We start from the raw sequence: 22,184 nt of genomic DNA on the forward strand, positions 1-22,184 counted from the left end.
GATCATCTAGTCTGACCTCCTGCACAATGCAGGCCATAGAATCTCACCCACCCACTCCTGCGAAAAACCTCACCTATGTCTGAGCTATTGAAGTCCTCAAATCGTAGTTTAAATAAATACAGTTAAAAACCCACTGGATGACCAGAAGAGGATAAAGTCTCCAAATAAACCACATTTGCACTATCTGATCTTTTATACTTATTTCTTCAGTGCATTGGCATTGAGAGGATCCATTTAAAAATTTTTTTTTTTATCTAAATGCTGAGAGTGGGCTCACCTATCACAGCAGGTGAAAAGAATGTATGGAAAATGGCACCGAAGAGGTGCTAGAGCTATTGGTCTGTGAGGAGCATAAGCACTGGGAGAAGTAGAAGACAGAAATAAGAGGGGAGAAATAGGCAGGAGTGTAGCTGTGCAGAGACAAGCATGAGAAACTGGTGCCTGACAAAGGGAGAGCGAAAGACAGTGAAGGGAATCAACCTAGTCAAAGTGGCAAGAGGAAAAATTAAGCAGCAGCATTGACAAAGGACTGAAAGAATGGAGGTGAAAAGGAAGTTGTGGTAGGTTAGCTGAGAGATTACTGAACCCTAGGGTTCTAGAGATAGGTATGTAGCAAAACAGATTTTTGGAGATTAATGGAGGAACCCAAGTAGTTACAATGGTAAGAATATGCAAATGAGAATTAGGAGGACTACGAACAGTTAGATCCCAACTGCTGCAGCATCAATATGCTCTCAGGTAAGCTGCAAACATACTGAGCACCTGCATTGTGATTTTTGCCTTTAAAACACTGCACAAACATTAAGTATCAAAGTAGCAGAATGAGTCCTTGTGCTTGAACATTAGTATTAACAGTCTTTACTCCTGTAGAAAGTAGGATTGCCGATTACTGCAAGCATATGTTAATCTGAAGCTGGTACTACTTCACTGAGGATGCAGAGGGAGAAAATGGCACCCAGCTAGGGAAACCCTCCCACCTGTAGAGGCCTTCCTCTGGGGTACTAGGACTTATGTGGCCTTTGGGAAAGAAACCGGAGGGAGGAGCCAGACAGAGACCGACACAAGGAGGAGCAGATGCAGAAGCAGTTTAAGCAGGCAAAGGACTAACATCAAAGCATTTTCTACAGTTTAAACTAGGCATTCTCTGCCTGGAATTGATTGGCTGTTTGCTCCAATCCCTTGTTGGCCCCCTCCCTCAAACTCTTCACCTCAGCCTTACCTCACACCTGCTTGATGCCTTACGCTGTTTTCTCTCCACATTCTTCTTTCTGGCCTGTCTCTTCCCTTGTTTTTCAGTTTAGACTTTTACCTAACTAAACATAATTCCCAAAGTCATGGAACAAAATGGTTGCAGCCATTACATATTCACTCTTCTTGTGGTGTTATATTCCTTCCCTGCCCTCCCCCCCACTCCTTATATCTATCTGTCTGGTGTGGAGCAGGGAACACCTATTACTCTGCTTTTATACAGTGACTAGCACATTCTTGGTCCCATTCTTGCTTGATCCCTAGGCACTACTAGTATACAAACAGTCTTCATGATGACTGAATGTGAGGGTATAAGCATTCTTAATTCACAAGACGGTAATGGCAACTTCAGTTCAGACTTATGGCTCAGTAAAAAATATTTTTGTCTACTTTGGCTGTAAAACTCTTTAAAAAAAAAAAAAAAAAAAAAAAAAAAAAAAAGATTGATACCACCAAAAACAAGAGGGAGAAGTTTGTCCCAGTGGACTGGGAAGAAGAGCAGCCAGGAGTTCCTGAATCCTAATCCTAGATCTCCCACAGATTAACATTGTGCCTTTAGGCAATTCTCTTGTGCCTCAGTTCCCCTCTCTGTAAAATGGGGGGTAATATTAAACTACTTAGCCACAGATGTTTTTCAAGATTAATATCTGTACAATGTTTTAAGATATACCAAAATACTACTTTAATATTTTCATTAGTACTATTTAATTTCAACGTTCTCAGATGAAATTTTACTTTAGAGTTTTGTTCCATCCCAATGGATAGCAAAAGATGCTGGGCTAGGTCCACAAAAGGACTTAGGTATTGCGACACTCATAATTTAAGAGCAACAACAACAGCAAAACATGTAATCATTGATTTGATACATTAATTTAAGCATACTTTTGCAGTGGCATTCAATAAAACTATACATAATTTGACAAATAGGGAATTTAAACAAATGGATCCAACTGTCACATTTTAAAAAAAAACATTTACAAGATTGATAAATACTCAACAAAAAATACTGCAATAAGCTAGTTTTATATTACTCTGCTACAGAAAAGAAAAAAACAAAATCTGTACGTTGAAATATGGGCAATTTTTTTAAAAAACAAAGCCAGATTACAGTTATAGAAGCAGAATAAAAACATGAATAGATACATTTTCTAGTTCCCTGCTTATTGTAAAAAGGAACTTCCAAATGATCATTTTCAAAAACTGGTATCACCATTAAAAGCATTTTCAGATATAATTTAACAGTGACCTATAACATATAGATAGCACTGTCACATCAAAAGATATATTACATTGATAAAAAGAAAAAAGAAAAGAAAAAAGCATACCTGTTTTTACAGAAATAGGGTTCTCCAGGAGAAACACTGTTTGTTTCCAGTGTGTTTTGGTACACCGGGGACCCGTCGAGAACATGACCTGAATTGACAGAGTTCAAAAATCTGATGAAGTATAACATTTTTAATATCATGCTACATTAATCTATTAAACAAAACACACTTCAAATGCTTGCAACAGCAAAATAGGCTTGCTCTCAAACACCTTGAGGCAACAAACTGAAAAAGTACAATACATCTGACATAATTAATTTTGAACATACAACCCCCAGTACTCACACTGTTGTGGCAGTTCTTCTCAAAAAATATATCGAAGTAGCCAGCAACCGCCTATAATAAAAGGAAAAAACAAATATGAACAGGAAATATTAAGTACAATAGTGACACCCATTATTCTGTACATTTTCTATGAGCAAAATATTCTTTTTTTAAGCAGAAAAGGTAACTTCTTCCCTTACATAGATCATTTCCATTTTTCTTCAGGGGTAATTCAGGAAATTCAGATATTCACAGTATTTGAACTTTACTGGAAAGCTTATAATGCAGAATAGATGGAGACAATTCTTGAATTAATTCATAGACTTGTATTTCTATTGCTTCCAAGCATACCATAAACTTTGTTTTACAGCAAACAGCAGGAGAAAAAAAAAACTTTTGTAGTGATAATCAGGATGGCCCATTTCAAACAGTTGACAAGAAGGTGTGAGTAACCGTAGGGGAAAATTAGCATGGGGAAATAGTTTTTAGTTAGTGTAATGACTCATCCACTCCCAGTCTTTATTCAAGCCTAATTTAATATTACAAACAGTAATTTCTTTAGGTACACACACATAAATGGGTAAATCCAGCTCTCTCTTCTGTGGCTGCTATAACATGCATCTCTGGTGCAATTATACACAAAGAGAGGCTGTGGATGGGATGTTTCTCCTTCTCTTCCTCCCTCCCCATGAATGACATGGAGCCTATTCTACACACACTCCCTGTGCATGGAGGGCAGGGCAGAGTCAGTACAGGGTCTCATCTCCTATCACATACAGAGGTAAGGAAAAGGAGTTTCTGAAGTGTCCCACATGGACTACTTCAGCAGCTAGTGTCTATGCAGTGGCTCCACAGCTGTTCACTGTACCCCAGCAGGAAGGATACCATGAAACTCCCCTCCCCAAAAAAGGGCAGTGGAAAGAGTTGTCGAAGCTGCCTAGAGTGGCTGTGTGGGGGACAGCTAATCAGGGCCCAGCAGCCTAGTATAAGAAGAGCTGCTGGGCCAGAAGGAGTTCAGTTCCTTGCTAAGCGTGGATGGTATGTGGCTGCTGACGGAGCTACAGAACCCTGGACAGGGCAGCACTGACAGAAGCTGGGAGGAGCCCTGAGCTGGTTGCTGGGACTCCATTAGGACAAGGCCCTGAGGTAAGGGTGAAGATGGCATGGGGCTGTGGGCAAGTGGCCCAGGGAATCAGAGAAGCCGTCTGGCATAGTTAAAGGGATATAGCAGACGGCTGCTATTTACAGAGTCCCTGGGCTGGGACCCAAAGTAGTGGGCAGGCCAGGATCCCTCCTACTCCCCCCAGTAGCCACTGGGAGGAAGTGGCCTGAACATTGAGGCACCCCAGAGGGGGAACTGAACTATAGTGGCCCAGCTGGAGAGCTGTAGCTAGGAAGCCAAAGAGGGCGAAGACATTGTCTCCAGGAAGGGAGTCCTGGGACACTGCTCTATCCCAGAGCAGGGACACTCAGAGAGAGAGAGCGCGCGCGCGCAGGCACACGCACTTGGCCAAGGGGGAGGTCATGAGAGGTGACTGCACCCCATTACAATACCCAATTTAAAAAACTACATAAAGATTTGACCTTAAAGGAGGACTTTCCACAGAAAAAGAATAAAAGAACATTTACATGAAAAGCAACTTAAGAGACCAGTGATTTTTTTTCTTTAAAAATTAAAGTGTCTTGCTTTCACAGAGGAAAGAGTTCTTGAGAAGCCTCAGTGATCCAAAAGGGAAAAGTAAACCCATCCCAATAAAGGGGAGGCTGCTAAAAATGATGGACAATGTAATGCATCTTCCAACCCCCTCCTCCCAAACTTGTTTCCCCATCATCTTCTATTAAGAAAGTAATGTAAAAATGCTTGAAAAATGTGTCCTCAAGGAGGCTATGGATACGCAGTCCAAGAGTCAGTCTCAGAAACAAGATGCTGAGACTTATAAAGAGTCTATGCTCTACTGTGGAAGATTGTCAGGCTGGCAGCTGGGGAATCTCCACCCACTAAGATATTGAATAGGGATTTCCCTCATGTCACTTCTGGTACATTCAAGCAGGACTCCACAGGAAGGCTAGTTCATTGTTTCAAATCACATTCCTCCCTAGTGCAACTAACTTGCTTTTGTTATAAATATTTGTGTCTGAAAGAAGTTTCCTACTCACAGCCCAGCATTTTACCTTTTACTTAATGTCTAGTTAGAATACCAGTCTCTTGCTATGGAAGTGATTACATAAGTCATAAATTAAGCATTATGCTTTCAGTACTGACTCGAAGAAATGGACTGTGTGGAAGAAAACACTTACGTATCTTCCAGAAGACAAAACACGTGACCGGTAGAAATGGGTATCATGTACGTGAAATATTTCATCACGGCGCAATCTCATGTTTTCCCTCTCCAGACTAAAACTTGAAATAGACCAGGTAATAAATGGAGAATATGGCATCTCTTAAGATGGATCCATCTACGTCTAGCCATCTTATTTGATTTTCAACTAATGGCAGTCTGGAAATTCTTGGAGACCTTTAAGCTCCAATTTGGACCAATATTCCTCTTGGCAGGGAAACCACACCAAGGAGACACACTGTCAATGACTCCCTCCCTGGTATAAATGCCAGCCTCTCAAAGCAATGATTGTTCAGTTTCTCAAGGGCCATCATTCCATGTTGATAATCCCAGCTAAATTATAGACTGGTCTCTAATTGATCTTTTCCTTGGAAGTTCCACAATGTTTTGTCAAGGCTTGGAGTCCTCAGATTATCTTGACCTCTGTCAAACCGCTTTTGTTAATCCACAATCTCTTGAGAATGGACAAAGGTCTACTAAGTCATGCAAATTCTTTCTGGACTACTAGACTGATACTACCGATGATAAGGTATTGTTGACATGCCTGCAGAAAGGGACAGGGATACGGCACTATCCATTTTATCTGAGGTGTTATTCATTTCTCTTGAAGCCTCACAATGCAGAGCCCAAGAGGCTTCTATTATCAATCTTCTTCAGTGTCCCTTTAAATACTGTGAACAAATGACTTTTGCTACCTTTAAGTACACATAAACTTATATTAACACAACCAAACTGACAAAGGGAAAACACCAGAAAAAAAATCCAAGTTCAGTTGCAAACATTCTGCCATATATTTCACTTTATAGCAGTCTCGGATGATGACCCAGCATGTTGATCATTTCAAGAACATTTTCAAAGCAGATTTGACAAAACGCAAAGAAGGCACTAATGTGAGATTTCTAAAGATAGCTATAGCACTTGATCCAAGATTTAAGAATCTGAAGTGCCTTCCAAAATCTGAGAGGGACGGGGTGTGGAGCATGCTTTCGGCAGTCTTAAAAGAGCAACACTCTGATGAGGAAACTACAGAGCCCGAACCACCAAAAAAGAAAATCAGCCTTTTGCTGGTGACATCTGACTCAGATGATGAAAATGAACATGTGTCGGTCCACACTGCTTTGGATCTTTATCAAGCAGAACCTATCATCAGCATGGACACATGTCCTCTGGAATGGTGGCTTAAGCATGAAGGGACATATGAATCTTGAGCGCTTCTGGCACGTAAATATCTTGTTGTAATTGAAATTAATATACTTGAAAATGTAGAAAACATTCAAAAATATTTAAATAAATGGTATTATTAAAAGTGTGAGTAATCGCAATTAATTTTTTTTAATCGCTTGACAGCCCTAATTTCTGTCAATCCCAGGTTTAATAACAGCTTGTTTTTAGAAAAATACTGTCAACTGGCCAAATAAGTCACTTAGCTAGTGACTATGAGAATCACCTACCCATGAAGTTTGTTTTCTCAAAGTAGGACACATCTTTTTCCTTTTAGGAAGTCTTCATTGAATAGAATTTTAATACATTTTAGAAAATTAATAAATCAAAACATATTAGCATATTAACACATGTTAAATATGCCAAGAGAAACAGTATGAATTGTTAAGCGAGTTTTCATAATAACCTTCTGTTGGGACTACAAAACCATTGATTTAGGAAGCATATGTTGACTGCTATGAAGCAAGACTCAATATGACCGGCAGTATAATTGATTTTTGACACTCAAACAGAAGTCACCCAAGTAGGATTCGGGAGAGACTACAGTTGCTTAGTTGAGTCCATAAATGAAAATCATAACACAGTGGTGAGATACTCCTTATACTCCAACAGTTAGCTATGTTTTCCCACTGTTGATTTCCTTTTTTCATCCTTTCCTTCACCACTTAGCCATACACAGAGTAACATTCAGAACTATGTTTGCCCCTTTTTATTACTTATGCAATAAAATCAGACTCACTAAACTCAGTTAATATAACTAATTACTTTTAATTCTGAAAGCTGCATTACTGAAATCATGCCAAGACTACAAAATCATTCAATAGTAGAGTAGACTCCCAACTGGAATGTAAGTCTTAGTTACTGAAAACACTATTTAACATTTTAACACTGATCTAAATGAACACTGAACAAGAACTCCCTGCACTTATAACATGTTCTCAGACTGACATTAACCTCCTGTCTACAGGCCATAAAATAAAGGTATTTACTAACACAAAGCCTACTTTTAAAATCTATTTAATTGATAGAACAGACGTTGCTAAATGTTCAAACATTTTAGGCAACCCTTCAAAACAATTAAGCACAAACTTGCAAAGATCAAAATCCTCCTTATGAACAATGATGTACAATTTAAGTTCTAAAACCAAAAGCATTGTTCCAACCTCAGTAGCATATATGCCAAGTGTTCTTGTTTATAAAAAATTATAATACAATACTCATTTTCTCAGGCTCTTTCCAGAACAGTTTTCCCTCTCACAATATATTGCTAAGAACTTAAAAAAAAAAAAAAAGTGTGTATCCACATGTTTTCCTCAGGTTTCCCCACTTATAGCTTTTTAACAGCTAGAAGGTAAGGATGAGATTTTGAAAAAGACCCCTTTCCCTCGAAATATACAACTTTCTGTGCTGTTACATAAATACTGAAGGCCTGTTGTGTTCTATTGAGAACTACAGTCACAAATAAATCAGTGTAATTATCCAAGTTTCCCAAAGCCTTTCCCCATCTTATTAGCAGGTAAAAGAATGTATGCTGGATGAAATCACCAAATCAGAATTGGGCGTTGGCCCCAAAACAGCTACAGGAAACAAACCAACAATGCCCTAATTTTATGCATATAATTTTCATCTAGAAGTTATCAGCCACTAGTAGGAGTTGAGAGATTCTGTAACCACAGCAGCAATGTTATTTAACATTATGTACCAAATGTCTGAAAAAAACAAGAAGATTAGAGATGAGGTTAGGATTCTCATCTGCAGTATTTGTGTCAATAAAGTGTAGTTACATACAGGAGATTGGACCATGTAAAACTGGCACTTTCTAATTCAACTATCTGCTTACAGTCTATTTCCAAGTCACATCCGCTCCATTTTCCTGACAGAGGGCCAGTGCAGTTCCCACTGACTTTGATGAAAAGCTACCTGGATAACAGAAATAAAAGTTTCTGATCTCATGTTGAGTCTTTAGTGCTGGAGGACAGGGTGCGCACTTGTCATTAAGCAGATTTTACACGAAAACTACTAATGCCCCAATTCTCTGCTCAATGCCAAGCATGAAGTAGCTGAGCATTGGACAGATGGGCAGAAAGGATAAGTGTGATGGAACATCTTGGCAACCCGGTAGAGCTACTTCAGAGGCTCATCCCAATAACTAAAACAGCAACTGCTGGACACTGGAGGAGCAGCAGATCCTCTGACTGTCCTTCCCACTCATACTCAGTCACCCCATTCAGGTTGCCACAGGATCAGTCTTCAACAGAGCTGCTGCCAGGGGAGCAGAAGCAGAATTTGTGCCAAAGAAGATAAAAATAGTAATTCCCAAATCACTGTTTACTGTTCATTTTCTAGCTCTTAGTTTTTAAAACAGTTCAGAGACTAGCTATAAACAGGTGAACGTTATCTAACAAGGCTGGGAAAAAGCTGACGTAATCAAACAGTAACAGTCCTCCACTCTTTTGTCAAATATTTCTAGCTAATTTCTTCTGTTGCAATTTTACTATCTTGTTACTTCACCTTTGACAGCCCATCTATAGTTCCCTTGAGGACTAATCACCATGAACTTTAGCATTTCTCTAGAAGAGGCATTCAAGTATTAGTCTCTGAACAACACATACTAGGAAACTGAAAACAATGCCTTCTAGACTGGTAATAAATAACTGAAGCTGTACACTGCCATGAGCTTTGAAAGGGTTCTATATGTTAGGAAATGCAGCAGCAAAATTATTCTGCTTCTTGTTCTCCATAAATATCTTGTCAGGAGAAACAAATACTAAGAAAAAGATTAAAGCCATCTCAAAGCTAAAGCAGCTAGGTTAATTAAGAAGCAAAGTAACATTCATAACTGACTGCCAAAACAGCATTTCACAGCAGTCAGCATCATTTCAACCAGCTATAGGAAAGTAAAAGTGAAACCTCCTCGAACAGCAAATGTGATCGCTAATCTAGAAACAAAATAGATGAATTTATGCACAGAATATGGTCACTGCAACATAACATAGCCAGGATAGTTTGCTTAAACTCTAAATTACACTAAATGTGTAAATAACCTATATTTATAAAAATAGGTATTAGCATCCTAAACACTGCTCAATTTGGAGATTGCAAATGAAGCTTCAGAAAGAAATCCTAATCTGTACCCTTCCAGCACAAATTACAAGAACAAATATTTGTCACAAACTACAGATATTTTAATGAATTGTCATAGGGAGAGTAGGTAATTTTCACTCAAATAATGCATGTAAAGTCACCACAAATATTAAGATACAAAAAAAACTAACACATGGCCTATGTTGCAGCAATTAAATATCCAATGAATAGTTTTTACATTTACACTTAGTCTTATTTTATGACTAGTGAGCTGAAATGAAAACAATTGGATTTTGATTCAAATATATTATAAGAAGTCTTTCTGTAAAGAAAATTGCCTTGTAAACATACAGAATCTCATCTGATCTAAACAAATAAGACTGCTTGAGACCCCATGAGAAGTGGTAAAGACAACCTTACCAATTCACTTAAGGAACAAGGAAATTAAAAATTATCATCATCACTATCACCTGCAGGAAGTAATTTATCATTTTTGCTCATCACTGGTATCATTTTCCAACAGCGTGTGGCTATAGCAGATACAATTAGGCAGCTGGCCACAGAAGTAGGAGGATAATGCGCTTTTGATGGAGTTTATCCAAGCATGGAGATGGAATGGTTGTAATCCATGCAGCAGAGAAAGTTACTACATATCTCAGAAATACACCAGATATTTTAAAAACTATTTCTGTAAAAAAGAACACAGAATCTTGAGATGCCCTATTGTATAGTCTTCTTGGCACAAACTGATTATGAAGATAAGTCATTTTTAATAGTATGCTATAGCAATGCATAAATTACCGAATTTAAAACAAAAAGTGTATTCTAGAATGTGTTTGACGTTGATACACACTACGGAAGGCTTGGGTTTCCAACCTGGGTCTGAAGATATTCAATACTATGAGTATGGTTCAAATTAACACGTATGTATTCAAATATCTCTTATTGTAAATGGCAAATGAGTTCTTAAGTGCAGAAACTGACATTGCTCAAAATTCTAAATTTTTTATAAATACAACTATTCTTTGATTAAAATTACTTTAATCAAAATTAACTGAAATTTGTAATTTAAAATCACTGAGATTTTAGTATATCAATAATGTCCTCATTCATTTTACCATTGTCCAACCCCTTTCAATAAAAATGCATAACCTGCTCTTTGACAACTTCTCTTGGGAGTAATGAACAGACACTGCAATTTTCCTCCCATGGGATATTGCCATTCAGTAAGGAAAGAACCAAAACAACCTTGACAGGATCATGGGAGAAGCATTCAAACAAAAGAGAAAGTTCATCAATTGATCTGAGGGTAATAAACCATTATATTTTAATCTCAAAACTCGCATACAATTAATAGCAAACACTGAACTTTCAAATACAATTGATGGCATATTTTCCTAACAGAATCTATTGAGTGATTTCAGCCAAATGTCTCATTAAAATCTGTAAGGACAAACTTAGTTCTCTAACAGGAAAGATGTGCTTTTTAAGATAATTAGGGTTTTTTTAAAACAGATTAATTTTGTGAGGTTGAAATTAGGTTAATCTGAACCAAAAGCATTTAGAACTGATTCATTATGATCAGCACGAGACTGTTTTGCGCTCTCAGAGAATTTTCAGAGGGTTTGAGAGCAGAATTTAAAATCAAGGTGATGCCAAGAAAGCAAAAGCTTAATCCTATAAGAGATTTAATTGGAAGAAATGAAGAGAAAACAATGGAAAGAGAAAACTTTGCCAGAGTAGAGGTTTGAAAATGTACGCTTTCAAAGAGCTTTGAAGATGAAGATCCAGATACATCTAATATTAAATAATAAATTTATAGTCAATTTTAAACATTTAATTTGATTTAACTTTCACATATTTCCCAAGTCAAATGAAAAACACTTCCCAAAAACTCTGCAAAATTGTGTTTAATTGTTTGAACAATTGAAGAATTATATAAAGAAACATGACTATTTAAAGAAACAAAAAGTCAGTTCTTTTTCATGGATATTATAGGATAAATAAATAAATAAAAAAGTCACAGGATCAGTTGGAGTAGTGCTGATCCATAAACACTGCAGAGGCACATTAAACAGGGTGACATTTAGGGTATGTCTACACTGAACTGTAAACTCAGAGTTCAAACTCAAGCTCAAAACTACCTTTGCTTCCATCTCCATATAAATCGTGCTAACCCAAGGCTCAGACTGAGAGTCCCAGGACCCTATGGGGATCGACGGTCCAAGCCTGAGTCAAGTTGGAACCTAGCATTCAAGCCACATTGCTTTGCAGTGTAGATGCAGCCCCACTGAACCCATACTCTGGGAGTCTATCAAAAAGTATTCCACAATCCCATGGGCTGACTTTCTTTGTCCCCTGGACAGTCAAGTTTTTCCACACCACACCACAAGCAAAAAGCTAAAGTGGCTACATTTGGGGAGGACGCTAGAAAGTCTGGGATACGGGTGGTTGGACTCGGACCTGCATAACTCAGAGTTGATGCTGTAGCCCCAGGTTGGGACTCTGGGTTCAACAATTCCTAATCTGTGGTTACAAGTGAGTGTAGGCGCTCAAGCCCTAGGTTAACAAACCCAGGATCTGCTATCTTGAGTTCTACTAACCCTAAGATTTAGTGGGGGAGGATCCCCGAGCCCCAGCTCAAGCCTCAACATCTACACTACAGTTTTATAGCTCTGCGACTTGAGTCCCAGAAGCCCAAGTCAGCTAACACAGGTGTTTAATTGTAGTTGATACATTCCCTAAGTCTCTCCGTTAATCTGTATTACTCAACTATCTGAAATATCTTATTAAAAGTATAAGGCGGAAATAAAAAAAAAAAGTTAGTGTTACTGAAATCTTCTCCCCCATGTAATAGTTTAAGTGCCCTTCCCTCAGCCCCCAAATAAACAAAGTTAATCAGTTTCAGCAATGTTGCATTTAATAAAGGGTTACTTTTCTGACATCTATTTCAGTTTTGCCTCCACAGCTCACTGTCCCCATTGCTCAACTTCAGTGTTTCTCTCATGGCCCAGTCAGCTACATTATACTTAATGCAAAATATCCACGTGTACTGCATTTAGTTGCTTTTATAAGATACTCATAAAATAAACACTGGTGTGCCAGTTTTGCTGGCAGAAATTAATGAAGTGCTGGACTTGTGGGCTTCTGGAAGCAAGGGACAGTGGAGTAAAGTGGTAACTTCTAGAAGGAATAATGGATCAATCCTCTAGAATACACCTGAAATCAGACTTCAGTAACACTTGCAGTGGAGGAAGTGCAAGACTGATTATATTTCGTTGGACATACCAGTCAACTAAAGGCAACGTGGACCGATTTAAAATCACCAAGTGGAAAGCTGTGATTTAAATAATCAATTTTAATCAACTTCTCCACTTGTATTTCAGTTATTTTCTAACGAAAGGCACATTCTCATTGGCTGATATATCCCTAAAATATGTTGATTTAGAACTAAATAGAGCCTTTACACTACAGTTGGTACATTTTTTCCTACCTAGGAGGACAGGTATTTATTTATTTATTTATTTATTTAAGTAACCATATAGCTCAATATTTTCAGATTCTTATAAACTGTACATTTTTAGTATGTTAGAGAATGGTGAATGATACATAGATATATTTACTAGATAATTATATTTACTAGATAATTAACTTCTTGCTCATGATTTGTGTCAAGCTGCAATAGAATGGTAACTGGAATTTAATTATAAATTCCAGCATATAAAATTTATTTTTATTAAACAAAACAACCTTAAATGTTTGGGATAGATAAATGGGAAACATTGTTTTAAGAGAAGTTTATAACTAAATGATTTATTAAAACAGAGGGATTAATTGTAGTCAGTAAATTAAACTGATTATTTAAGGTCAGCCTGGGAAAAAATTTCAAATATGCCTAATTCAAAGAGACTGGATCTTAAATTCTTGGTCTACACTTCAAAATAACTTTGGTATAACTACGTCACTCAGGGGTGTAAATAATCCATTCCCGAGTGATGCAGCTATACTGACCTAAGCGCCAGTGTAGACAGCACTATGCTGGTGGGAGAGCTTCTCTTGTCAATATAGCTACAGCCTTTCATGGAAGTGGAGTTAAGCCAATGGGAGAGCTCTCTCCCATCACCTTAGAGCATCTTCACCAGACATGTTACAGCGTACAGCTGCACCAATGTAAATTTCTAGTGTAGACCTTCCCCATGTCTCTTGAAAATGATAGTCTCCTAAGTTACTTAGGCTGACCTACTGTGCTATATCAATAAAGCCGGACCTCAAAAGTTAGACCCCCCCACACCTCCTGCAATTCTCTTCATATAGAAACTCAGCCTTTGATGCCACGTTTTTGATAGAGGATTCAGCATGAATTTATCATATTTATTTAAATAAATAAATTGGGGAATGGGCCACCAAAATACCCAGAGAGAACCTGCTTCACTACAGAAATAAAACCCCCTCCAATTGCACTCCTAGTTGTCACCTAACACTGAACACTAGAACCAATACAGGGTATCCAACACCTCTGGGGATCCCATCCTCAAAGAAATCTTTGCTGAACCACCTCTTCTGGACTCCAAACTATGCCCTAATCTCTCCAAGATCAGGAGCAAGCTCCAAACAGACTAGGACACAGTACCTCAAAGTAGCACAGAACCCTACCAGGAAAACAGATGCAAAATCAGCAGATATCTCCACTGCTATTATGATCAACACCCCCCAACATACTTTTCAAGTTCCATGGGTCCAACACATGCCTATATCAGCATGTGGTAGTGCCCAGAGTGAGGTACAAGTGCCCCAATAGCAGCTATGCGGGTGAAACTAGACAATCACTATGCTCGTGAATGAACACACACAGGAAAATGAAAAAAGACAAACACCACCTCATCATAAAGAGATCTCTCTGTATCTGAGCTATCAGTCCACATCCTCAAAGGAAACCTTTGCAGAAACCTGCAGAATACTTTAAAAAAATGAGCTATTGTAATAATCTTTGTACAAAGTATGCCTTTTGAGGGATCATTTGAGAACTCAATTTGCTGGTCATTATTGTCCTGGTAAAATAGGTGTAGCCACATTGTATATAAAGTTACAAGATTCCATTGTATGATGTTACTAAAACATGTTCTAGGTCTGGGGAGTGGCCAAACCAGTTCCTCAAGCCAGGTGTAAACAAGGTCAATGGGCCATTACCTGCCATTACCTGCTAAGTGGCTACTGAATGGCAGGAAGAAAAAAAGTCTGCCTGGTGCTATGCTCCCAGCTGGAAAGGGTTCTCAAACGGAGGACAGAACTATATAAAGAAGCAGCAGACACTCCAATGGACTCCCACCTCCTTCTCTCTCTCTCTGTCCATCAATTCACTGAACCAGAAGGAATAAAGGAAGCAGCCATTACACAGAAGGAGTAGTCCTGGCCTAAGGAGTTTGGCCAGTAAGAGTCCCGAGAGCATGTGGTGAGAAAAACTTAACAAAACATGCTAAACTCAAGTAAAATTAGGCACCAGTGGCTTTTTATCTTTATTTGTCTTGTAACCATTTCTGACTTTAATTCAGCATTACTTGTATTTACTTTAACTGCAAAGAGATTTTAACAATAAAACAAGTTTATCTAAACCAGTGTCTTAGAATAGAAATGTTTGGGAAACTCCACTTGAGGTAAGATTTGTGCATATTATTGCTATTAATAAAAACGATGGACTTTATATAAGCTTGTATTATCTAGGAAAGGGCTAGGCAACCTGTGGCACGTGAGCTGATTTTCAGTGGCACTCACACTGCCCAGGTCCTGGCCACCAGTCAGGATTTTAATTTAATTTTAAATGAAGCTTCTTAAATATTTTAAAAACCTTATTTACTTTACATACCACAATAGTTTAGTTATATATTATAGACTTATAGAAAGAGACCTTCTAAAATCGTTAAAATATATTACTGGCATGCGAAACCTTAAATTAAAGACTCGGCACACCACTTCTGAAAGGCTGCCGACCCCTGGGCTAGGCAGTACAAAACATACATTTCTGTGGGAAAATCTGGGACTGGGAGTGTTTTGGGGACATCCTGCAATGTAATTCAGGCTAGTGAGAGCTTAGGTGTGACTGGCAGGCTACAAGTGCAGCAACTTAGGGCTTGTCTACAGTGGCAATTTACAGCGCCGCAACTTTCTCACTCAGGGGCCTGAAAAAACAACCCCCTGAGCGCAGCAAGTTTCAGCGCTGTAAAGTGCCAGTATAGGCAGTGCACCAGCGCTGGTAGCTACGCCCTTCCTGGAGGTCGTTTTTTTAGAGCGCTGGGCGAGCTCTCCCCCAGAGCTGCACTGCAGCCACACAAGGCACATAAAAGCTTTGTCGCGGCAGCACTTTAGCATTGCCAGCATAGACTAGTCCTTACATGCTGTAGGCAGTTTGTGAGCAGTCCTGACGGGAGGCTAAAGCAGAAAACAGTGGAAAGGGCACCCCAGGCCAGAGGGCACAGCTACTCACTAGTCTAGATTGTACCATGTCACAGCCATAACTTTGCCAGACACTAAAAATCATGGACTGAATAGAGCCACTGGATTTATGGCTTATTACAACGATCTATAACCCATTAACACTCGACCCACAACTACTCCCCAGTCCTCTCCTTTCCTCGCTATGACTGGAGGCCTATTAACAGGCCACCTCATCTTGCCTGGTCCTTTGAAATATGTGTCATCTACTTATGCTAAACAATCTCTTCCATCTAGTATTTAGCTAGTAAATTTCCCAGACCTGAAGAAGAGTTCTGTGTAAGCTCAAAAGGTTGTCTCTCTCACCAACAGAAGTTCATCCAATAAAAATTATTACCCCACCTATCTTGTTTCTCTGATATCCTGGGACCGACAGTTACAACACTGCATACAACAAAGTACAGTGTCATTTTTATGTTAAAGAACACAAAAGTCAGAGCAGGTACGTACATCATTTTCTTTTATCAGAACTTTTGTCAGATACATAAAAAGCTTTTAGATTTTCTTCCTATAGTGTAAAATATAAAATAGCATATTAAAAACATAGAAGCTAATGCATTCAAGGAAAGTCTTGTAATGCTGTATTCAAAGCACAGAACTGTACCTCAAAAATTCTCAATACAAATATGGACTTTTATTGTTCATTTACTGCAAGGTTAGGCAGCCTGATGTGACAGATGGACTGTCAGCCTCTAACTAAACCTCCACACTCCATCATAAAAGGAGTGGAAATTCTATTCATAAAATGTCAATAATCCGACTTGATTAAGTGCAAAATACTTGAGAGATTTCTACTTGGTTTTTTAAGACCTGTGTTAATCAGAAAATTCCAGAAACAAACCACAAGAGCTCACAAAGCTTCAAAACTTAAATGAACATCTAACCTACATTACCTTAAAAGAGTTGCACAACTATAGAAGGAGATTTTGTAAAGGTCCAATATTAGAGGAAAGTGATATTGTAACCAATATCCTGTTTTGCTCTATCAAACAACACAGGACAACAAAGACCACATGGAGTTCTCTAACTGATTGTAATTATTCAAAGAAGAGCAAAGAAATCAGTCTCACCCTATACCAGCATTTTTATTAGGTTACAAGGTCAAGAAATCATTTTGCCACAATTAAAAAGTAAAATGTTTTCAAGTTTTTAATTAGACAATATATAACATATTATAAAATGTTTATGCATAAGAGAATTGCACTGAGAATTTGCACATTTCACTTTGCTTGACACGCATTCAATAAACAAGAGAACAATGTTAACCACAACATTTCAATTTACAAAAAACATGGAGAAACACCCAACAATGCATATTTTTACTCCTCTTGACACACACCGCCAATAGCATTATTGGGAGGTACATGTAGACTGCTAGGAAGTGGTTAGATTTTAAGATTTCCTGACTTGTGTAGCTAATTTCTCGATTTTAACATTACATTAATGTGAGTTTTTGAATTCTATGTTTATTATATGGCTATACATATCCTTTTGCCCAATCTGTGACTGCCTATGTCAGAAGAAATGCCCATCATTTTCTTGCCGCAACAGAATTTAACATGTACACTAGGCTGCTGTCCCTTCACATTACTGTTTACACATTTGTTTTTGTCTCTCTGTCCTCAATTCCGTGACATACTGAGCACTTGCTGCAAGATAGCAGGCATCTACAACTCCCACCAAAATCAATTTGAGTTTAAGATGCACAGCACGCTCCAGGACTGTGCTTTCAGCACCTATTACAACAGCCCATTAATAAAGTTCACCCTTTTGTTCTAATACACATTAATGGGAAAAAATGCACATAAATGCAATTTTAATTGAGAAATCAGGGTCACAAAAGACAGGAAATTCAAAATGTAACATCACTGCAGCAATTCATACTTTCCTACTTATTTTTATGGTATACATTTAACAAGCAGGTACATATTAAGGAAACTTTACAAAATTGTATGCACCTGCTTTCCCAGGGTAATTTTAAGTAAAATTTCACTAGATTTCCCCCCACACACCCACTATTGTCTCCATCATGGTAATAGCTGGTCTGGTAGATTTTGTGCTTGAACTTAAATCTTTTCATGATAATTTTGCAAGGCTGCATTTGAAATACACATTTCAATAAGAAATCAGGCCTTAAAAATAATTCCATTTACGTGCACAGTGCCTGTGACAGAGGGCTATGCCTGTATATTTGATCTATAGTTTTGCATTGTACTTCTGAACATGTTTTAAAAAGGGCTTGTATACACAGCAACTTTAGTGCGCAACAAGCCAGTATGTGAATCTACAGCTCATTAGCTTGCCATGCACTAACTAAGGGTAGAAGTTCCATAGCATGCTTTGACGTATACCATTCCAACAGTATGGCAAAGCACGCTACGGCAGTTATGGAACTGTTAGTGCGCCATAGGAGGTCCACATGGCAAGTTAATGCATAGCAAGATAGTGTGTTGTAGATTCATATGTTGGATTGCAGCTCACTTGCTGTGAACACAGGCCCACAGAAATGTTTTTACTGAAAGCACTCAGCACAAGAGCAATGGCCCTCATTAATGAGGCCGTAACAAATGATTAAATAACTGTAAGAAAACATTAAGGTTGACATGATAAGCTCCAAGGAGATAGGAAATTCAATTTTAACAACCTTAATTCTGCATATGGAGTATATATATTAAATAGTCTGACTACATGTACATGTTTTCTACAGCCTTGTAAGGTGCCTCTTAAGATGCGCAGTTAATGAATTAGATACATCTCATGACTCGGGATGATAGACAAAAGTAGTACAAACAGCTATGTACAGACACAGGAGTTTAGAAAAGCTTTGATATTTTACAGCATTATATTCTCTAGCTATTCCAGTGCATTAGTGCAATCAGCAATTGTTTAAAGCTAAATGCAGACAAAACAGATGCAATGCAGGTGAAAAGTAACAAAACTTTCAATGAAAAAGCCAACACTGTACCTCCCTCTTACCCACCATCTTGTGAAAACTGTATGTATGGAATCTTGGCAGTCCTTTCAGACTCCTCTAATAATGGATACCCAAATAGTACCAGCTAAAAAATGCATTAATCTATTTAAAAGGACCAGTTTCACACCTCTGTAAATGCACAGATGAACTGTCGATGGCAATTGTTACATTCATTTATTATCAGCACTTTTATGAATGCACTGGCCTGCCAATCAAGGACAATGTTAAAAAGAATAAGTTGCCTTACCGTACACACAGTGTTTTCAGTAATAATTAAAGTGAAATCCGAAGAAAACTCCAGATCTGGAATGGATGTTGTGACACAGTCTATACACTATCAAAAACGGAAACAAATTTTGACAATAAACAGTATAATCAGAATTAAAAAAATACAACTCAGATGAACTTATTACACCCTCAAAAAAAAAAAAAAAAAAAGACAACTCATAGTACACTACTGATTCAACTCCTCAGTGTGAGAGAGTAAACAATGCTACATATTGGAATTTTCTAAAAAACCTAGAACTGTTTTATAATATATAATTAAGCAATATTTGGGCAACCCACAAATATCTGTCTATAACCATCATCCCCAAACATTTAAACTTAACATAAATAAAGACACTAAATAGAAATTGGGATATGGAGACTTTCACCATTAGTTGAAGTCTTGTTAAGACTGGTAGAGACGTAGACTATACCCATTTGGATGTCTTGGCCAACAGTAGCTTAAGCTGAATGAGTTGCTGGTTTCAGTCTAGCTTCCCATGGACATTTGCCCATATCTCAAAGAACTTATTAATATTAATTGGCACCAACATTGGCAGGTTCAGCAGAAAAGAATGGTGAACCATGGAGACTTCTACTCTCCAAATCTTGAAAAGACAGTCCTCCATGTTACAGTTGAGGAATACTGAGAAGGCCAACTGGGGAACCTGCGTTGTAGCTACCTGTTATGCTGTATGCATACTGTGGGTTAAAAATGTGAAAATAGTAAGAAAACTCAGTACCATTATCAACAGAGCCTCATTACATATTCAATCTTGTCATAGTTCCGAAAATACCTCACTCTGCACATTTTTGCACTGTATGAATTCTTTTGTTTTGCTTAATTACAGCAAATTCAAAATCTGTGCAGCATGGCAGCAAATTTTAGCTAAGAACGAAGGATAACTGAACATTTTAGTGAGTTTAAAAAGAGTACACTTCTAATGCCTATACTCTTCCATAGTTTAGCTGAACATCAGGGTAATACTCAAACATTTCTCGATGCTGTATACCCTTTACAGAATATTTTTCTGAACCCAATTCTAATAGGCAATACTCAAAATTAATGAAACAGCTAATGTGAGGAAAGTGTACTAAACTTTTTCCTTTCATAATCTTATGATGAATAGGAACATTTTTATAATTTCCTAGATATTTTAAATCCATTTATTATGTGGAACAGTTACTGATTAAAATGGTTTACCTGTAATGTCATTCTTGTTTCCCTCATTAATTTTACTACTTCTTAGTGTTCATTGCACAAGCAACAAAGAGGTCAAGATTTATGGATTTATTTGAAAAAAATATTATTGTCACTAAAAATTATGTAAAAAGAATAAATTTAAACTGTAAGAGTGTAAGCATTATATTGGAACTGTATGATGACAGGCCTATTTTATGAACAGATACCTTGGCTTTCCTATACAGCTCAGATAATGATTGTCCCTAAAGGTATATATTAAAAAGAGCTTACTGCACTATTTGATAGAATAAATATATATTTAACTTTAAGACTAGTGTGTTCAATAATATGACAGAAATAGTGTTAGTGCTATATTATAGGTAGAGTAAGGAGCAACACCTTCAGTTAAGACACTATCTATTAAAAGACCCTGTTTTCAGTTATGACTTAGCCTAAAAGACTGCTCAGGCTGAAATTTTCCATAACAGGTGTCTGCTTAAGTCTGATTTGTCCATGTTAAACATTGGTTCAGTGGTTCAATAAAAAGCACCAGTACCTCCATCCTTTGGAGAAGGAAATTTGGTAGGGGATGGCCTTTGTATCAAGGATATGCCTTTTGTTAACCATGTAAAAATTCACCCAAATATGCCAAAATTATAAACCTTGGAATAAATCTCACAGAGACTTGCTGGAGTTCAGCAGCTAAATTCTCCAAAGATTCTGTCTGCACTGAGCATGCTGTATCCCCATAGATTCCTAGCACTGACCAAACTGCACCATCCCCACAGAGCAAGCTCCACCTTAGGTTGCGGGGCAAATCTGGCCTTTCTGACACAGCTCCTCAGCTGCGAGGTGCTGCCAAGCACAAGAATGAAGAGTGGAGTGATAGCCTCTCCTGTGCTATCAATGCCCCTTCTTCTCCTCCCCCCCCGGTAGTGGTGGGAAGAAGAGGAGGAGAAGGAGCAAACAACCACATTGGAGCGCAGATGGGTGAGGACAGGAACAGGAATTGGGGAGACATAAGCAAGATCAGAGAAGGTCTGAGAACAGTAAGAAGGGGAAGGGCAGGAACAGGAAGAAGGACAAGAGCAGGTCTAAAACCACTAGAGAACACCCCCTAGAAAACCTAAAATTGAACCCAATATTCCTCAAGCCTCAATATTCCTCTACTGTCTAACAAATAACTGTGAAACTCACTGGCAAAATAGGTCTCAATCCCCCTTTTGTGGCAGGTTCAGAAAAGAAAACAACCTTCTATTGTTACCAGCTGTTCCATTAGCTCAAGTGACAGATGACCCATGTTGCAGATCTAAAGATCCTAACCTTGTAATGACCCATGTGGGTGTCAGAATGGTTCTACAGGATGTAGTTATAAGAGGTTAAGAAATTACATAAAAAAATACTGCATTATAAGAATGTTAGGTTGCAAAAATCAAGAACTCTAAAGTTAGGAAATGCCAGAATTAAGGCAGGTAGAGAAAGGAGGATCTAATGCTTAAGGCAGTTCTGTGCTTCATGGAGAATTGGATTCTATCCCTGCATCTGGCACCAGTTCCTGTGCGATATTGGCAAATCACACTGTCAGGAATCAGGCACTGCAGCAGAACCAGTCTCCAGGCAACTCAACAAATGCAGTTGGCCTCTAGTAGGCTGCCTAACTGGCTATACTGCCTATCTCTCAAGTCCAGATGCAGTAGCTGTGATAGCTCCTGCACCAGCTTCTGCTTGTTCCTAACCTTGCTCTTGCCTTGAAACACTACTGGTAATCTGGCTCTGACCTTTCAACGCTGGCA

General features: G+C 38.2%; 1 protein-coding gene across 1 annotated transcript in view; it reads right to left on the reverse strand.

The window, feature by feature from the left end:
• Positions 1 to 22,184, reverse strand: part of PRMT3 (protein arginine methyltransferase 3) — a 98,271-nt gene that overhangs the window by 14,978 nt on the left and 61,109 nt on the right. Inside the window, exons 13-15 of the mRNA XM_038406245.2 lie at positions 19,189 to 19,275; positions 2,859 to 2,909; positions 2,574 to 2,661 (exon numbers count right to left, since the gene is read on the reverse strand). Of these exons, the coding sequence (XP_038262173.1) occupies positions 2,574 to 2,661; positions 2,859 to 2,909; positions 19,189 to 19,275 (226 nt within the window). The remainder of the gene's footprint in view (positions 1 to 2,573; positions 2,662 to 2,858; positions 2,910 to 19,188; positions 19,276 to 22,184) is intronic.

Source organism: Dermochelys coriacea, chromosome 6 (genome assembly GCF_009764565.3).
Source record: "Dermochelys coriacea isolate rDerCor1 chromosome 6, rDerCor1.pri.v4, whole genome shotgun sequence".
Lineage (NCBI taxonomy): Eukaryota > Metazoa > Chordata > Testudines > Dermochelyidae > Dermochelys > Dermochelys coriacea.